Source organism: Bos mutus, chromosome 18 (assembly GCF_027580195.1).
Source record: "Bos mutus isolate GX-2022 chromosome 18, NWIPB_WYAK_1.1, whole genome shotgun sequence".
NCBI classification, from domain to species: domain Eukaryota; kingdom Metazoa; phylum Chordata; class Mammalia; order Artiodactyla; family Bovidae; genus Bos; species Bos mutus.
The window spans coordinates 54,376,908-54,392,526 of NC_091634.1; the positions used below are offsets into that span (position 1 = coordinate 54,376,908).

General features: G+C 59.8%; 1 protein-coding gene across 2 annotated transcripts in view; it reads right to left on the minus strand.

Annotated features, from left to right (window-relative positions):
* Nucleotides 1-1,603: 1,603 nt before the first annotated feature.
* CMIP (c-Maf inducing protein) overlaps nucleotides 1,604-15,619 on the minus strand; it is a 212,591-nt gene continuing 198,575 nt past the window's right edge. For both annotated transcript variants that reach the window (XM_005907889.2, XM_070388656.1), the window contains 10 exons: nucleotides 15,284-15,310; nucleotides 14,943-14,991; nucleotides 12,318-12,425; nucleotides 9,280-9,396; nucleotides 8,118-8,258; nucleotides 7,735-7,782; nucleotides 6,565-6,711; nucleotides 5,730-5,835; nucleotides 5,138-5,208; nucleotides 1,604-3,567 (listed from right to left, as the gene is read on the minus strand). In XM_005907889.2, the coding sequence (XP_005907951.2) occupies nucleotides 3,514-3,567; nucleotides 5,138-5,208; nucleotides 5,730-5,835; nucleotides 6,565-6,711; nucleotides 7,735-7,782; nucleotides 8,118-8,258; nucleotides 9,280-9,396; nucleotides 12,318-12,425; nucleotides 14,943-14,991; nucleotides 15,284-15,310 (868 nt within the window). In that variant the 3' untranslated portion in view covers nucleotides 1,604-3,513. The remainder of the gene's footprint in view (nucleotides 3,568-5,137; nucleotides 5,209-5,729; nucleotides 5,836-6,564; nucleotides 6,712-7,734; nucleotides 7,783-8,117; nucleotides 8,259-9,279; nucleotides 9,397-12,317; nucleotides 12,426-14,942; nucleotides 14,992-15,283; nucleotides 15,311-15,619) is intronic.

Sequence of the window (15,619 nt, forward strand, 5' to 3'; positions counted from 1 at the left end):
TACAGAGTTCAGCTCCCACTAATCCAACAGCCACTCTCTTGGGAGTGTTTCTCCCTGTCCCTAATTCAGGATTTGCCCTGAAATTTCCTGATGAACGTCCCTCCCCATCTCAAGGGCCCATTGCTCCACTGGGCTCTTAGTGGGTGCTCACATCAGCTGTGGGGGTTGCCTGCGTGTTGGTGGAGGAAAGCAGGGTCTCTGCATGAAACATAAGGCCCACTCTGGTGGGCTGTGCAGTATGTAAGGAAGGGCTAACTCCTGGGGGTGGGGGGTGGGGGTGCGGGGCAGGGCTACCTGACAAGGGATGCTGAGGCCTGGGAACTTGCAGCAGGGGCTGCTTCCAACGTGCAGGTCAGCGGGGCAAAGGAAGACACCGTCTAACTCAGTTTCCAAGCGGAGAGCCTTCCAGTTCAGGGGGTGTGAGGCATGTGGGGTGGGTGGGGTTAAGAGCTATGAGTCACGTGGGAGGGCAGGGTCGAGAACTGTGAGTCACGCGGGTGGGCGGGGTTAAGAGCTGAGTCACGTGGGTGGGCAGGGTCGAGAGCTGTGGCTCACGTGGGTGGGCGGAGTTGAAGCAAGTGAGGCTCTTGGGACTACCGCAGATCCTGCCAGGCCAAGGTAGAAGGTGGGGGTTGTGCTGGTAGCTGGAATCAAAGCTCAGGGAAGAGGAGGCTCCTGACGGAACAGCACGGGGGAGGAAACGCCCTCTCCCCCGACCCTGCCTCCGCCAGGTAGTCTGCATTCTCCCCGCTCAGCCAGAGGAGCCGAGGTGACAGCAGAGGGCAGAGGGCTGAGGTCGGTCGCTGGCAGGGTCCTCCCTTTCGTCTGGCAGGTGATGAGCGCCTCCTGAGCCAGGGCCTCTGCTGGTGGGAAGGTGGCGGGTTGCGGTGCCTCGCGGCCCTGCGTCCCGCCCTGCAGCTGGCCTTCCTGACGCCCGGCCCATCTGGCCTGAGCACCGGAGCTCCCGAAGCCCGTCCGCCAGCCCTGTCGGTCTGGGCCGTCCTGAGCCTCCCACAGGGCACCCGCTTTCCCTGATCGGCCGGAGGGCGTCCCGCGGGTCAGCCGAGTGGGGTCAGCTGCAGTGGCCTCGGGAAGTGAGAGCAGGTGTGCGGCGAGGTAGAGTGTCCTTGGGGCTTGGAAGATGGTGTAGGGGGTTAGGGGACAGAGGAGGGTGGGTGGAAGCATCCGTCGCCCAGAGCTCCTCAGAAATGCAGAGTCTGGGGCCCCACCCTGGACCCTGCATTTTCGCAGGCACCTCGCTGGACTAGAGCTTCCGCGGGGGTCCTGCGGCACAGGTGGACAGCCGGGCTGTCTCCTGGGGTGACTGTCCCCTATGGGCGCTAGGCACCCTCTGGAGACATTTTTGGTTGTTCTATCTGCTGGGGTAGGGGTGGGTGCTCCTGGAATCCCGTGGGTGGGGGTTGGGGCTTTGATGCCCAGGATGGCCCCACAACAAAGATCTGGCTCGCAAGTGTGCCGGGGTGAGGAGCCCTGGACACAGGGTGTAGAGGCTCTGCTGTGAGCCCCCCAACTCTTGGCCTAGGTCTTGGCCCTTCCTGTCCCCACACCAGGCCCCCTCAAAGCCACACAGAAAGGCCAGATGTCAATGAGTCACTTACAGTTTATTTTTGCCTGAAAGTTTTTCACATCTCTGAACACAGCTACGTGACAGTAGTATTAACCATCAGGAAAAGCAACAGTGCGAAGGGTAAAGGTGGCATGTCTCGGCTCTTCTTCTTTTTTTTTTCTTTTTAGATTTTTTTATTTTTTTTGCTTCTGCTTCTTCCTGCACCAGAGTGCTGTAAAGTATGGGACCAGAGGGGAGCAAATAAAACCAAACAACAGAAAACAACAACAAAAACAAAACACGAAACAGAACACATTCACACGCACGCACGAACGAAATCAAACCTGGCACAGAAAATGAATTAAGACTGAAACCCAATTTCTTTTTTTTTTCCTTTTTTAAAAAAATGAGGGCATAGTTGGGGGGGGTAATAAAGTCTACCTAGCAAAGTATAAAACGACAAAAGCATGGTTTCCATTGAATAAGATTAAATATATATAAAACAATTACATTGACTGGGGGTTAGGTCTGGAGGTGCTGAAAGAGGGGGGTATTTGTGCTAAACCAACAGAAGATGGGGCTTGGGGGAGAGGGGACCCCAAGTAAACCATGAGGGCTGTTCTGTACAGTGAGGGCTTGTTTATAAAAGAAATGGAGATGGGTGTGTCTTTGGGGCAGGTCGGGGGACGGAGAAGGGCAGGAGGGAGTCTGCGTTGCAGTGGTCACATTCGTGGGGTGGGGCGGGCGGTCAGGCCGGTGGAGGAGACGTCTCTCTTCTCCCAAGAGACCATGCAGAGAGGCGGGCATGCATGAGGGACCACGGGAGGCACAGGACGGCGGGGAAGCCACGGGTGGCAGAGTCTCAGTCAGGAGGGGGACGGCAGAGGCCACCAGAGATGGCGTACTCCGCGGGAAGGGTGGGGGCAGCTCTCTTATGGGACGACGGGAGGACAGGTTAGCACCCCACCCCTCCAGATGTGTAAAAGGGGGCCGAGAGGAAGCTGGGGCCTTAGAGGAGCGAGACGACAATGTGGGGACCCCCACTTCTCCTCCCCCAGTCTGACCCCCACCCCGTGAGGAAACTGGAGACATCTGGAATCGAAATGCACGGTGGCGTGGCGGGCAGAGGGACGGACGGACAAGAGAGCATTAGCGGACAGAATCCATTACAAAAAAAGCAATTAATTTTCCAAGGAGGTTCTTTTTTTTTTTCTTTTCCGTCTGTTTCCTTTAAAAAAATAACAAGAATACTACCACTACCAGCTGACTGGTTTGTACAGTACTACACGCCAAGGGGTGGCTGGCGGGCAGGTGGGCGGGCGGGTGGGTAGGTCAAAGACTTCATAAATAACAGGCAGGTCCCAGACCTGCAATTTGTCAACGTTTCTTAAATAGGTGCGTTATTTAAATCTTATGTACAACAAGAATCACTTTGCATAGCAATGGCGAGGACACAGGACGGTGGGATGACGGGACTGGGTCTTGTCCGATGGCGATGGTGGGGCGAGTTCTCGGCGGGCCTTGGAGGAGGACAGGTCCTTCCTCGGCCTCTGGGCCCAGCGGGGTCACGTGAAAGTGGGGTCGGACTTGACTGTTCCCACGCGGCATTGAACACAAAGGCAAAGAAAATCCACAAAGGGTCCCCCTTCCCCAAGCCCCCCACCCCCACCCTCTCCCCGACCCACTGCCACTCCTCTGGTTGCTACGAAGTCCGTTTTAGATCAGGTCAAGGTTTCCGATTATGAAGCTAAAAGAATCAGGCGGGGGCTGGGCGTGCTTACGGACCCCCCCTCCCCACCCTCCCCCCTCCGCCCTCTGCCCCCAGAAAGACTCCCCCATCTATCTCACAGCCAGGACGGGGGTGGGACCCCGAGACCCGCTGCTCTACGGCTATTAGTCAGGAGTTGTGAGTTGCGGTTGCAAACTGCTTCCTGCCGACGGGAGCTTCACCAGGCTTCCGTGTAGCGGACGTCCACCTCCTTCAGGTTGGGCAGCTTGGCCTGGGGGAGCAAGAAGGATCCGGTCCCTTCCAGAACCTGGTGGCGCGGAGCTCCCCCCGTACCAGTGACTACCGTTCCCACTTTGCCTGTCGGGGGCTCCGAAGCCCAGAGCTGGGAGACCTTGGGGAGAACCCAGCAGGTGGGATGTGGCCAGCCCCAGAGAAAGCAGGTGACGGCTGCTGGGGAGTCCACGTGCACACCCCAGAGGGGCTTCAAATCACTAGCTCTGGGGGTGGGAAGCCTGGGGTGTGTGCCCTCCGCTGGCACTTGCAGGCTACGTGCCCGTGGGCAGAGTCTGGGCCTCCAGAGCGGAATTCCTCCTCTGTGGAGGGACTCCAGGTCCAGTTGTGTCCAGATGGGGAGAGGGACCAAACACAGAGCGCCCTGTGTGAGACCACGCTGCGTGCTCAGCACACAGACTGTTCTCACTTGTCTGTGGAACTATGCGTCCTCAAGGCTGTCAGGACTTGGGCAGGGAGAATGGAGGAGGACCCCCAAGTTACTTCGCACTCAGGCTCCCCTACAGGACGTGTCACTGGACTCTACAGTCCCACCTGAAGCTCCTCAGAGCGGCTTCCTGCTCCCCACCCCTGCCACCCAGACGCGGTCCTGCTCTGCCTTCTTTTATAAACAGCTGACTTTTTTTTTTTTTGGCAAGCCTTCGCTGTACAGAGAGGCTGCTGGTCTCCTGCCTTTACATCCTGTCTCCCCAGCTTCCTGCACACTGGCCTGCCAGGCAGGCTCACTTCTAACCCCTCCTTTCTGAGTAGGCTCCTTCAGCCCGATGAACAGAGCAGGTGGTCCCCTCCCTGCTGGCCCCTGAGCCCTGACCTCCCTTAGTTTGCTGTGCGTATCTGTCCACTGGGTCTGAGCTCTTTCCTGGGTAGAGGTAAACTGGCCGCACCTCCTTGCCCCCATCCTCAGCAGGGGCCTGGCCCACAGTGGGTGCTCCGAAGGCCATCTGGAGGCTTCACCAGCAAGTGAGCCCTGGGCTGCGGGTCTGACTGAGCTGGGGGGCAGGGGGCCACACCTGAAGTGGGCTTCCGGGATGCCCAGAGGCCGGTGCACTCATGGCACTGCGTCTCCTGGCCCAGCCCTTCCTCCCAGGGCGCTAGGCCTGGGAGCCTTCAGTCCTGATGAGACATGCTTTTTTAAACAAACGTGTCTGCCTTCTACCACTCAGATTCTGTCTTTCCCCAGTTCTAAGTTGCCAGCCTAGCCTGGCGGGCTGGTCCCAACTCTCGCCCATGTGACAACCCCAGTCCTGCAGACCTTCTCTATGGTGCTACCCTTGCTTGTACTCTCCCTCAGAATCCCCGTTTTCCACCTAACAGCCAGAAACAAGCTTTTAGCATAACGTATTGCCCTTCTCAGAGCCTCTGCAAGCTTTCTACTGAACTCAGATGAAATCTAGGGGCCTGCCGCAACCTCTAAGGGCTGATGCAGTCTCACCCCAAGCTGTTCTCTCGCTCTCTAGTCACGTCTGCTTCAGAGCCAGTTCATGCCAACCTTCTCCACCTCAGGACCTTTGCACATGCAAAGGCAGGAAGGAAGGGGAAGAAGGGATTACCTTCAGGTCTTCGTAGGTGTCCGCCGAGAGCTTGGTGCTGTTCATGTTTAAGCTGCAGAGACTCTTCATGGCTGTATGGGAACGGACAGACAGACAGTCATCAGGTCAGTGAGACCCTGCCGAGGGTAGCTGCAGATATGGGATAGAAAAGCTGGGGGCTGGGTTGAGTTACCGAGGCCTCTGTTCAGGAGACAGGGCTGGGGAGTGGGGATTCAGGGGAGCAGCTGGGGTATGCGAGGTACAGAGGTCGTTTCAGGCAGGAGCTGATCTGAATCAGGCCCACATTCCCTCCCTGCCCTTGGGGCCTCCCTGGCTGCTGTCACTGCCTGTACCCCAGTGTCCCCAGAGCTCGCTGCCCACTGCCGACCAGCCCAAAGGGACCCCGCGGTGACCACGGCCCTCAGGGCTGGGACCACATGAGGGGACAGGCTAGGCCTCGCTCAGGTTTCCTGTTCTCAATGACACCAGCTCCACGAGGGCAGGGAGAGTCCCCTGCTGTGCTCCTGGCCCGAGGAGGTGCTCAGCGAGCACGTGGTGCCCCGTGTGCCATGGGGACGGAGAAAGGCCTGAGGGGATGGGCGTGTGGACTCACAGCTGAGGGCCAGCAGGCCGGCGTCGGTGACGGGCGTCTCGCACAGGTTCAGCACCTGGAGCATCGTGAGGTGTTCCGACAGGAGCCGCAGGCCGGCGTCTCCAAACTGCGGGAGAGACGCCCTCAGTCTGGGGCCTGCCTCAGGCCTCCCCCGGAAACCTGGGGCTGGGGCAGTGGCCGAGGAAGTGGCTGGGACCCGGCCCAGGCCTGAGGCTGCTCTCATTCGTTTCGGAGACTCCACCTCCCTGACCTGGGTTCACACCAGGCCAGGTCTGCTGGTGCCGTGGCCCCAACAGGGGCCCCGCTCGCCCACCAGAGTCAGTGTTGCCATCTGTCAAGGGGGGCTGTGAACCCAGCGACTTGTGGCTACCACTGGGACGGGGGGAAGCTGGGGGCCCCGGCTGAGAGATGAGGTGTCAGTGTCTGCACCTCACGGGGGCGTGCAGAGCACACGTGCCGGGAGTAAGTGCCTAAGAGCCGGACTGGTGCGGGCAGGACAGAGCACGCTATGCTGCACGCTCATCACCACCTGGAGGAGACCCCCAGGCTGCCTGCAGTGCCCCCGGGCGGGGGCCTGAGACCCGCGTCAGCTCCCCCAGGCTCCGCCCGGCACGTCCCTGCTCTGGGCCTCGGCAGCTCCAACTGTGAGACGGGCCGCTGGGCTTCACAGGGCCTAGCCCTCCTCTGGCCTGGGACCCTGCCGGGGTGTGGGTGCTGGGCTGCAGAGGGGCATGGGGATCGAGCGGCTGGACCCACGGGTCCTGGGCAGAAGCCGGCCGTGGAGGATGGTGCAGGGCAGGCACGGAGGAGGGCGCAGTGGACAGGCCATGCATACCTGAGTGGACCACAGGTTTAGCTGCTTGAGAGAAGGCAGTTTGATGAGGTGCTCAGCGCAGGCACTGGTTACGTTGGTGAAGGCCAAACTGAGGTTCTCCAGGTTTCCGAAGGAGCCAGAGCTCAGCAAACGAGCCAAGTCGGCATCCTGCAGGTGGGTGAACGGGTAGGCGGGGTCTCGGGGGAGGCCTGGGGCCTCCCCACGAAGAGCTCTAACTGGGGGGACAGTATGGGCCAGTGGGTTGGGACGAAGTGGTGTGTCCGTGAGGGCGGGGCTGCCTCCACGTCTCTGCGGGTGGCAGCTGCCTGGCTGGAGAAAGGCTTGGGAGTGCTGAGTCACACCCTGAGTCAGCACTGGGGGTTCCGAGGCCATGTCCCTCCCGCAGTGTGAGTGTGTGTGTCTGACCCTCTCTCTTTCCCAGGCTTGTGCCCATTCCCCGCCTGAAAACACTGAGGTCCCCTCAACACTAAGGCCTGTGGGGATCAGCGAGTATGAGCACTAGATGCTGAGGTCGCTGAGGGTCCCTTCCATCTTTGTGGTAGAATCCTTGAGTGCTAGCTGCCAACTGGTTGCCCTGAATTAAGGCTTATGTCCTAGCTAGGTGGGGCCATGTGCTAAACCCGGACAATGGTATATAAGCAGATGTGTCCATTGGAACGTCCAGGAAGGTCCATAAAGGGAAGGGCTGGTGTTCTTTTTTGCCTCTTCCTCACGGCTTGAATGGAGATTAGATGGCTGGAGCTTGAGCAGCTCTTTTGGACTGTGAAGTGGAAGCTATGTGCCAAGGACGGGGGAGTGGGAGGACAGAAAGAACTAAGATCCCTGAAGACCTTGTAAAATGGGGAAGGAAAGAGGCATTGACCTGATAAGGTTTAGTGTCAAGATAAAATGAACTATTAGCACAGAATCTGACACATGAGCGCACAAGTATGTGAGCTATTAGTGTTGCTATTGTGAATAACTTGTAACATATTAACAGTAATCTTTATCACGTTTGGTTTCCTGCAACACAGTTCTAGCCTAGAAAAGCTGGCTTGTGAAGCACCACTGAGTCCCTGTTCACCTCTCCGCATCACCTGCAAGAGAGGCTGCCTGCTGTTGCCCCCAACCCCAGGGAGGACTAGCCCACCTTCCTCCCTCCACCCAGCCCCCAGGAGGAGACCAACTCACTGTGGACTTGGAGGGCAGTGTTAGCCTGGTGGGCCCGCCTTTCCTTTGCTGCAAACAGAAGCCAGCTGGTTACGACCCACTTTTCCCTGAGTGTTCACCCTGGACCGCCCCTCTCCAGCTAACACCTCTCAGGACGGCAGTGGCAGACAGCATGATGGTCTTGGTCTCAGGGCAGACCCCGAGGCCAGGCCTGAGTGCAGGTGGTTTATCAGAGAGGTGATTCCAAGAAACACAGGGAACTGAGACCATGAAGGTCCCTAAAGGAAGAGGCAGTGGCCAGCCCAGCCAGATTCTGGGACATTAGAGGAGTCAGGGAGGCAGAGGCCCATGGGGTGGGAAGGGGGTCCCGGGGCGGGATTCCCTGTGCGGAGCCGCGCGCTTACCAGCTCCTTCAGCTCCCGCTGCCGGTCGCACAGCTGCTCGTACATGCGCTTCCCCACGCCCGTGCTCTCCAGGGTCGAGATGATCTGCAGCTGCGTGTCGTTGTTGTCGATGATGTTGTACTCCAGCATCAAGCACAGGATCTGCCGAGACCAGGAGGCACGTCACCACCAGCCAGGACTCTGGGCAGGGCTGCTCTGCAAAGGCTGGGGAGCCCAACCCTCGCCTGTCCCGAGTGCCCCGAGAGCCCTGTGCGCCTGCGGAGGGGCTGGGGTTGGGGTGCCCTGCGATCAGAGGTCCTTCTCCTCCCACCCTCTGCGCGATGCTGGGGAATTGCCTGCCCCGGCACCCCCTGGCCAACACTCCACGCACGATGCGGCTGGGCTCGGGGGCTGGGGAGCCCGAGAGACAGACCACGCTCTCTCCCCTTGGTCTGATTGCTTGGTGCCCTCCCCGCCGATAGGTGAAGTGCCTTGCTGACTCCCTTCTGGTGGCTAGAAAGTGATGCTGCCTGACTCTGAGGCGGAGGCCAGAGGAGAGACGTGACGTCCGTCTGGACAATGGCTCTGGGAGCCCCAGGCTGCTGGGGGCTCTGGGGGACAGAGAGGTGACTGAATGCCTGAGGCTGGCGAATGGGCAGGTTAAGGCCAGGGCTGCGCTGCTGACAGTGGCCTGGGAGCCCCAGCTGCTCCGTCTCCGTGGCCTGAGTCCCCTCAGGTCAGCGCTGGACATGCAGAGGGGGCAGCCTTGGGAAGACCCAGCCCACCCGCCCCCATCCACCACCACCCCATTAAGAGACCACAGTGAGAAGCAGTTGGCGGAGCCCAACCATCTGAAGACCCAGGAGAAAAACAGATGAGCATCACTGTTTGGAGCCCCCGCTTGGAGGTAGTCTGTTCTGTAGCAAAAGGCAGGACAGAACAGAAACCTGCTCAATCCCTGAGACCAACAGACGATCACGAGTTAAATGAAGGTGGAATGAGCAGACAGTTTGATCAAGGTCTCCTGCTCCGCCAAACTCGGGAGGGCTGCCTCGTCTGCTGCCGTGGCCCAGCTCCTGCAGTAGCTCTGTGCGCCTGGAAGCTCCTGGAAGGTGCTCCATCGGCAAGGATGAGGGCCCGGGAGAGTCGGCCGCCTGGCCAGGGCTTGGGGCCGGCTCCTCACCTCCACCATGGTCTGGTTCCCTCTCAGTGCCAGGAGCATGCATGGTCCCAGCTTGTTCTCCGCCAGGGAGAGCAGGAATTTTTTGGTCTTGTAACAGGAGCCCATGAGGATGTGCACCTGTGAGGAGACACGGGCCAGGTGAGGGGCCGTGACCGCCACGGGCTGTGCCCCGCAGTGCCTGCCTGTGGCCCAAAGACTGTGAGGCCGGAAGATACTGACCAGACGCACCCCACACCCTGTCTGGATACCAGATCTGAAACCATCACCAGACCCTCCCCGGGGGTTCAGAGGACCCCTCTCTGACACTGGCTCCCACGGGGATGAACCTTGCGGTCACCGCACTGCCTGAGGTCAGCCAGTCCCAGAAGGACACATCCTGCAGGGCCCACTCCTGGGAGGGATGCAGAGTCAGACCACAGACACAGAAGGGGGCGGGGTGGGGGCCAGGGCTGGGGGCCAGTGGGGAGTGAGCGATTACAGAGTGGGGCCAGTTTCCGTTCGGGAATATGAGGTCTGTGATGACTGCAGACTGGCATCAGTGCACTTGATGCTACAGACCAGACACACAGAAAGGGCTCAGGCGGGCGGAAATGAACACAGCCCTGTGAACCAGCTGTACTTCAGGAAAACATAAAAACGCGGTGGAGGTAGTAGGATTCACGGTGTGTACATTTTACCCATGCCCTGTACACGTACACACACACACACACACACACGCACAGGAGCCCCTCTCCCGCCGTCCTTGTGGCTGTGCTGACATCTGGCCCCCTGGGTTCTAGGTACGGTCAAGCCTGGCAGGAACTCCTGGAGGTGCGTGCTCAGGGTGCACAGGGCCCGGCCGCACACGCAGGGCAGGGGACGTTGTGGAGCCCTGTCTCCCCGTCCCCAGTGCTCTCTGAGGCCCCGAAGGCACCGGCCCCAGAAATCCAGGAACGGGTAAATTCTGCTCCATCTGGGTTATATGCGGGACAGCTTTTAAGAAAACTGTGTTTCTTGGATGGACCTAGAGATTGTCATATCGCGTATATGTGGAATCTAATAAGAAGAAGGTACAAATGAACTTACATACAAAACAGGAATCACCGATGTAGAAAACAAACAGTTACTGGCAGCGAAGGATCAGGGCGGGGGATAAACTGGGATATTGGGATTGACACTGCTGTATATAAGACAGCTAACGAGTGAGGACCTGCTGTATAGCACAGGGAACGCTATGCTCAGTACTCTGTAATGACCTAGTTGGGAAAAGAATCTAAAAAAGAGTGGATTTGTGTGTACGTGTAACTGACTCACTTCACTGTACACCTGCAAGTAACCTGACACTGTAAACCAGCTGCACTCCAGTACAAAGACCTGTTTCTTTCTAGCGCACCTGTGGGTGGGCCTCAGGGTCGAGGGTCCCCAGCCACCTGGTTTGCCCTTCCCGACTTCACAGTGGAGCAGATGCCCTTCCACGGCTGGAAGCGGCAGCCGCATCCAGGGGACAGCGTCCGTGCCACGTGTCTCCATGGCAACACTGCACCGCCATCCAGGGGCCGCCTGCTTCCTTCTCCACATAGACCCTTTTCCGCTCCATCATTAACAATTCTGGCTCACAAATGCAATCTCTCAGGCTGGGGAGCTGCCAGCTGCCAGCTTCTCTTGTTCACAGTCACTGCACTGGGGTGGGCGGGGCACACCACGAAATGTTGCCATGGTGACACTGTGACATCAGAGGAGCCCAGGAGAAGTGAGAGAGAGGTGGTGCAGGCAGGCAAGGCCAGCATTTCCAGGATGCACAGGGCACTCTGAAGGGGGCCTTCAGGCAGCAGGTGATGAGGAGTGGTGAGTGAGCGCGTAAGAAAAGGAACTTAAAAATAAGCCCCTTTCCAAGCAAGGATCCAGAGGCAGCGCTGGGGTCTGCTGTCACAGCACAAACACCACCCTAAGTTCACTGCAGAGGGCATGACAAGCTGCTCACTCCACTGAACCGGCTGCCCAGCAGAGACGAGAGAAACCACAGCCGTCACTTGTGGGCGCTGACGGAGCGCCAGGCGCCTCGCACCTAGTTTCGCCATAACCATAGTAACCCCAAGACGCCGGGACTACGACCCCCATTTCACAGACGAGGACACTGAAGGCTGGAGAGGGAAGATACTGGTCCAAGGTCATCAGGCTAGCGTGGGGCAGGGCGGCGACCTTAGCCACGGCCGGCCTAGGCTTGTGCCTTCCCACGCTCTGGGACACGCGTGATTGTGGAACAGAGCTAGCTGTGTCAGGAAGCAGGCTCGGTGAGAGCACCGGCTGCCTGGAGGGGCGTCTGCCCTGGGGAAGGGGCGTCTGCCCTGGGGAAGGGGCGTCTGCCCTGGGGAAGGGGCATCTGTGCTCCCTCTGCCACTGCAAGGAGGGTGGCTCCAGACAGGATGGGCCAGCGCAGGGAGGGTCGTGTGTGACCTCGGGCACGCCCCTGCACCTCTCTGCGCTTGTCAACATAGAAGTAGTTAAGGGAATGGGTTGCCCTGAAGACGAAGAAAGACGGTGCGTGGTCAGGTGAGGTGATGGCCGCAGCGTGCAGGGAAAGGGGAAGCCACCAAAGGGTGTGCTTACTGGTTTGGTGACCTCTAGAGCCGTCATCTCCAAGGTGGGCCGCTCATCCTGACCTTGACTTCTCAGTGCAAGGATAAGACGAGTGGGTGGACCTGCAACGACTTCTGGGGCCCCTGTACCAGCAAGTGCTCAGTCCCCTCAACGTACACAGCGCTGGAGTGCAGAGTGAACCCACTAGCTTGAGCAGTTAACTCCTCGACTGTAAAATGGGGCGACAGGACGTGTCCCTCCTCACGTTTCTGGGGGGCCCTCTGGCTCAGTGCCCACTCGGGTGAGACATGGGAAGGTGACACTCAGGGCTGGCGTCACCATCAGCGTCTTCATCACCAGCATCCTTTCAGCCTGGAAATTTCAGGGCAGGCCCCAGCGGGCACGGGGTAGCTCTCTCACTGCTCAGAAGGGGTGAACCCAGCGCCCTCACAGAGCTCTGGTGCTCCCCATACCCCACGTACCATGCTGGCGAACAGCTCCCCGTCGTCGTCGCAGGCCACCCCTCCGGGGCTGTAGAGCTGAAACCAGCCGTCCTTGCCGGCTCGCACGCTCAGCAGGCACGAGTGGACCTGCGGCAGAGGAGACGCGCTAGGTCAGTCCTGTGCACCCACGATGACGGGGGCCCATGGTCCACGCAGGCCAACACCCAAGGCCCAGGCGAGCCCCGTGCTCATGCTTAAGGAAACTGTTCAACCTGGTTTAGCCCAGACACGCCCTGCCTTCCCCTAAATTCCAGGAAAGGCCTTTAAGGAAAAACTGATGACCACACACAGGGGGAACTCCAGCCATCTGCCACCAGCTCCTGGAGATGGACGGCCAGGCCCTGGCTTGTCTAGTCACCCAGAATGAAGCCAGTCTTCACTGAATGAAGCCAGACTCGCCCAGTCTGAAGCCCCAGTGAAGCTGGGGCAGAGGGGTGAAGGGACCCCCACAGCGCTCTCCTGTGCCTCTGATGGGGAAGCTGCTTTTCCCTCCTGTCTGGGCCTCTCCCTGCTCGTGTCTCCAAGTCCCCCCTCTTGCACTCTGCTCTCCTTTCTGGAACCTCCGCCCCGCCCCCTCACTACTGTGGTGTCTGCTCTCCGCATCCCTCACCCTCACTTTTGGGGCATCTGTCCCTCCAACCCTGGGGGTCAGCCTCTCCCCTGCTCTACCTTCATGGGCGCCATCCTCTGGGGTCGGCTCTGCCCCATTGACCCCCCACCCCTCTCTGGGACCCTGACACCCTCTTTTAGGAAAACCAGTCTGTGCAGAGCACGGGCAATCTCAATGCCCCCAGCTCTCTCCGCAGCTGTCAGCTCCCCTCCCAGAGTGCCGTGTGTCCGCCTGTGGGTGCGTGCGTGTGTGCAAACACGTGTGCGTATGTGGGAGGAACCCCACATCCACCCTGGCCCCACTGTAACTGCAGAAGGAGACAGAAACAAAGGCCTGTGCTGCTCCTCCTCCCCGTCCTCAGCAGAGAGCGAGGCGAGAGCCCCATCACTTCCTTCAGGAGTGAAGGCCAACCTGCTGCCAAGAGCCACTTGCTCACAGACAGTCCACTGATCACAACCCCCGCACAAGTAAACAGCACGCAGGGGCGGCCAGGCTTTGATTCCCCTCCGAACGTCAACTGAGCTACTTCAAAGAAACGAGAGATCCAGAGTACGGAACTCTGTGCAGCAGATCCAGCAAATGATTTATAAGCAAACAGCCACTGGCTCCATCTGAGATGGAGAAGGTGGGAGGAGAGGGGAGAGAGGGCGAGCGCAAGGAAGGTGGAGGGGCATGGGGGAGAGAGGCGGGTGAGGAGGGGAGAGGGGAGGCGAGGCGGGGCGGGGGCCTGCTGCGGGCCATGTCCTTGCGGGGCAACCCCGCCTGGGAGATGCCGCTCCCGGCACTTGGGCTGCGGCTCCGCCCTGGGAAGCAGTTGGCACCACTTTCATTCATCAACATCAAAGTCTGTTTGAAATAAAGCCTCCCTTTCCGGGAGGACTCAGACTCTGCCTCCAGCAGGGAATGGCTCAGGTTTAAGGGCGGCGGAGGCCTTCCCTGGGACCCGGACTCTCAGAAGCTCAGTCTACTGCTTCTGCCTGAGGACCGCTTTTGGAGTCAGGGTGGGATCATGGTGCTTTAAAATTAGATCCTTTCGGATCCTTCCAGAACAAGGCTTTACAGCGTGGCCTTGGCCCCACAGAGAATAACCCCCTCCTCCTCTGCCTTCCTTGTCCTCCGGCTCTGCTGGGGGTGCCTGGGTCCCCCTCTGTACCTGCCCGGGAGCCAGCCCCCTCATGTCCCAGACTCCATGTGCGGAGAAGAGGCCTGAGCTCCCCAGGGCGGTCCCCTGCAGCCCCTCTCCCCCTCGCCCAGTGTGCGTGCTGCAGGGCTGGGCCCTACGCAGGCTCCGGAGCCTGACTCCCGGGGTATGGTTCCCGTCCCGGCCAGGGCACCCGTCTTGTGACCCTGGGCAGGTACCTCCAGTTTCCTCAACTCCAAAAAGAAGGTGATTCTGGTGCAAAATAGGAGTGATAAAAGCACCTACTCATAGGGCTGCCATGAGGATTAAACGAGAACGTGTGTGCGCGATGCAGGGTGAGCCCCTCATGAAGGCTGGTTGTTGCCCTTACGCTTGTGTGATGGGAGTACGGCTGGGGTGGGCGCCCAGCCCGCTCTGAGTCCCCATTCACACACAGGGGCCCTGGGCTGCAAGGCTTCGCTCCCCTTGGGGCGGCCCTCGGCCACCGCGCCCGGGAAGCATCCCAGCGCAGTGTCATCCCTGGCCCGCTGATCATCAGAACGGCAGAGAGGATGTGCCATGATCTCAGATGCAGTTAGAAGCCCTGGTGCCGGCCTGGCTCTAAAGCGAGGCCTATGCTCCAAGGAGAAACTGCCTTAGGAAATACCTCTGGTGAGCCCGCGTTTACAGTAGAATGCTGGCATCACGGGCCGGGCTCAGACACGCGGGGCGGGGGCTGTGTCTGAGCAAAGGCAGGGGAGGGGGCCTGTGTGAACTGTCGTGATGCCCGAGGGGGTCAGGGAGGTGCCAGCAGAGCCATGGGCGCCCTGCTGCAGCTGGGACAGCATGCCCGCCAGGGACGGGGCAGCCTCACCTCTTGTCGAGGGTCTTCAGCGAACCTCTGAATCACGTACTTCAGTTCCCTGAAAGAGACGGGGTGGGGACACAGTCGCACCCGGGTCCTGGCTGGGGGTGGACCAGGATGGGGAGGCTGAGGATGGGGTGGGGTGCCAGCTCAGCTGGCAGGATCAGAAGATGCCCGGGTGGGCCTGGAGGGACACGTGTCTCGGGAGAACTTCCGGGGGGCGCCATCCTCGCCTCCCTGGATGCACGTGCAGAGGACTGGCCAGAAGGATGGCTGGTCGCTGGGGGATGCCTGCAGGACAGGGCATGTGCGTACTGGAAGAGGGTAACGGGTGTTGCCCGAATACTCACTTGGTGAACTTCTCGTGCGCGAGAGCTCTGGAATAGAAACAAGGGGAAGAGCGCAGTGAGCGAGGTGCTCGCGACGACAGCACGGTGGCCCGCAGGCCTGCCTCTGGGGATGGCAGGCCTGGTTCCAGGAACGAACAGGAAGTTGAGCAGGCAACACGGACATCGTGTCCCGACTCGACAGGACATGGTCAGAACGGGAACAGGCTGAGCCCCGGGCCCCTCCCCGCTGAACAGAAGCGGCGTTCAGCGGCGTGCACATGAGCGTGTCCGCACGTGGGCACCAGGGACCCAGGTGTGTGTGTTAATCACTCCACCGCTGAGGCACAGCCGCGCTAA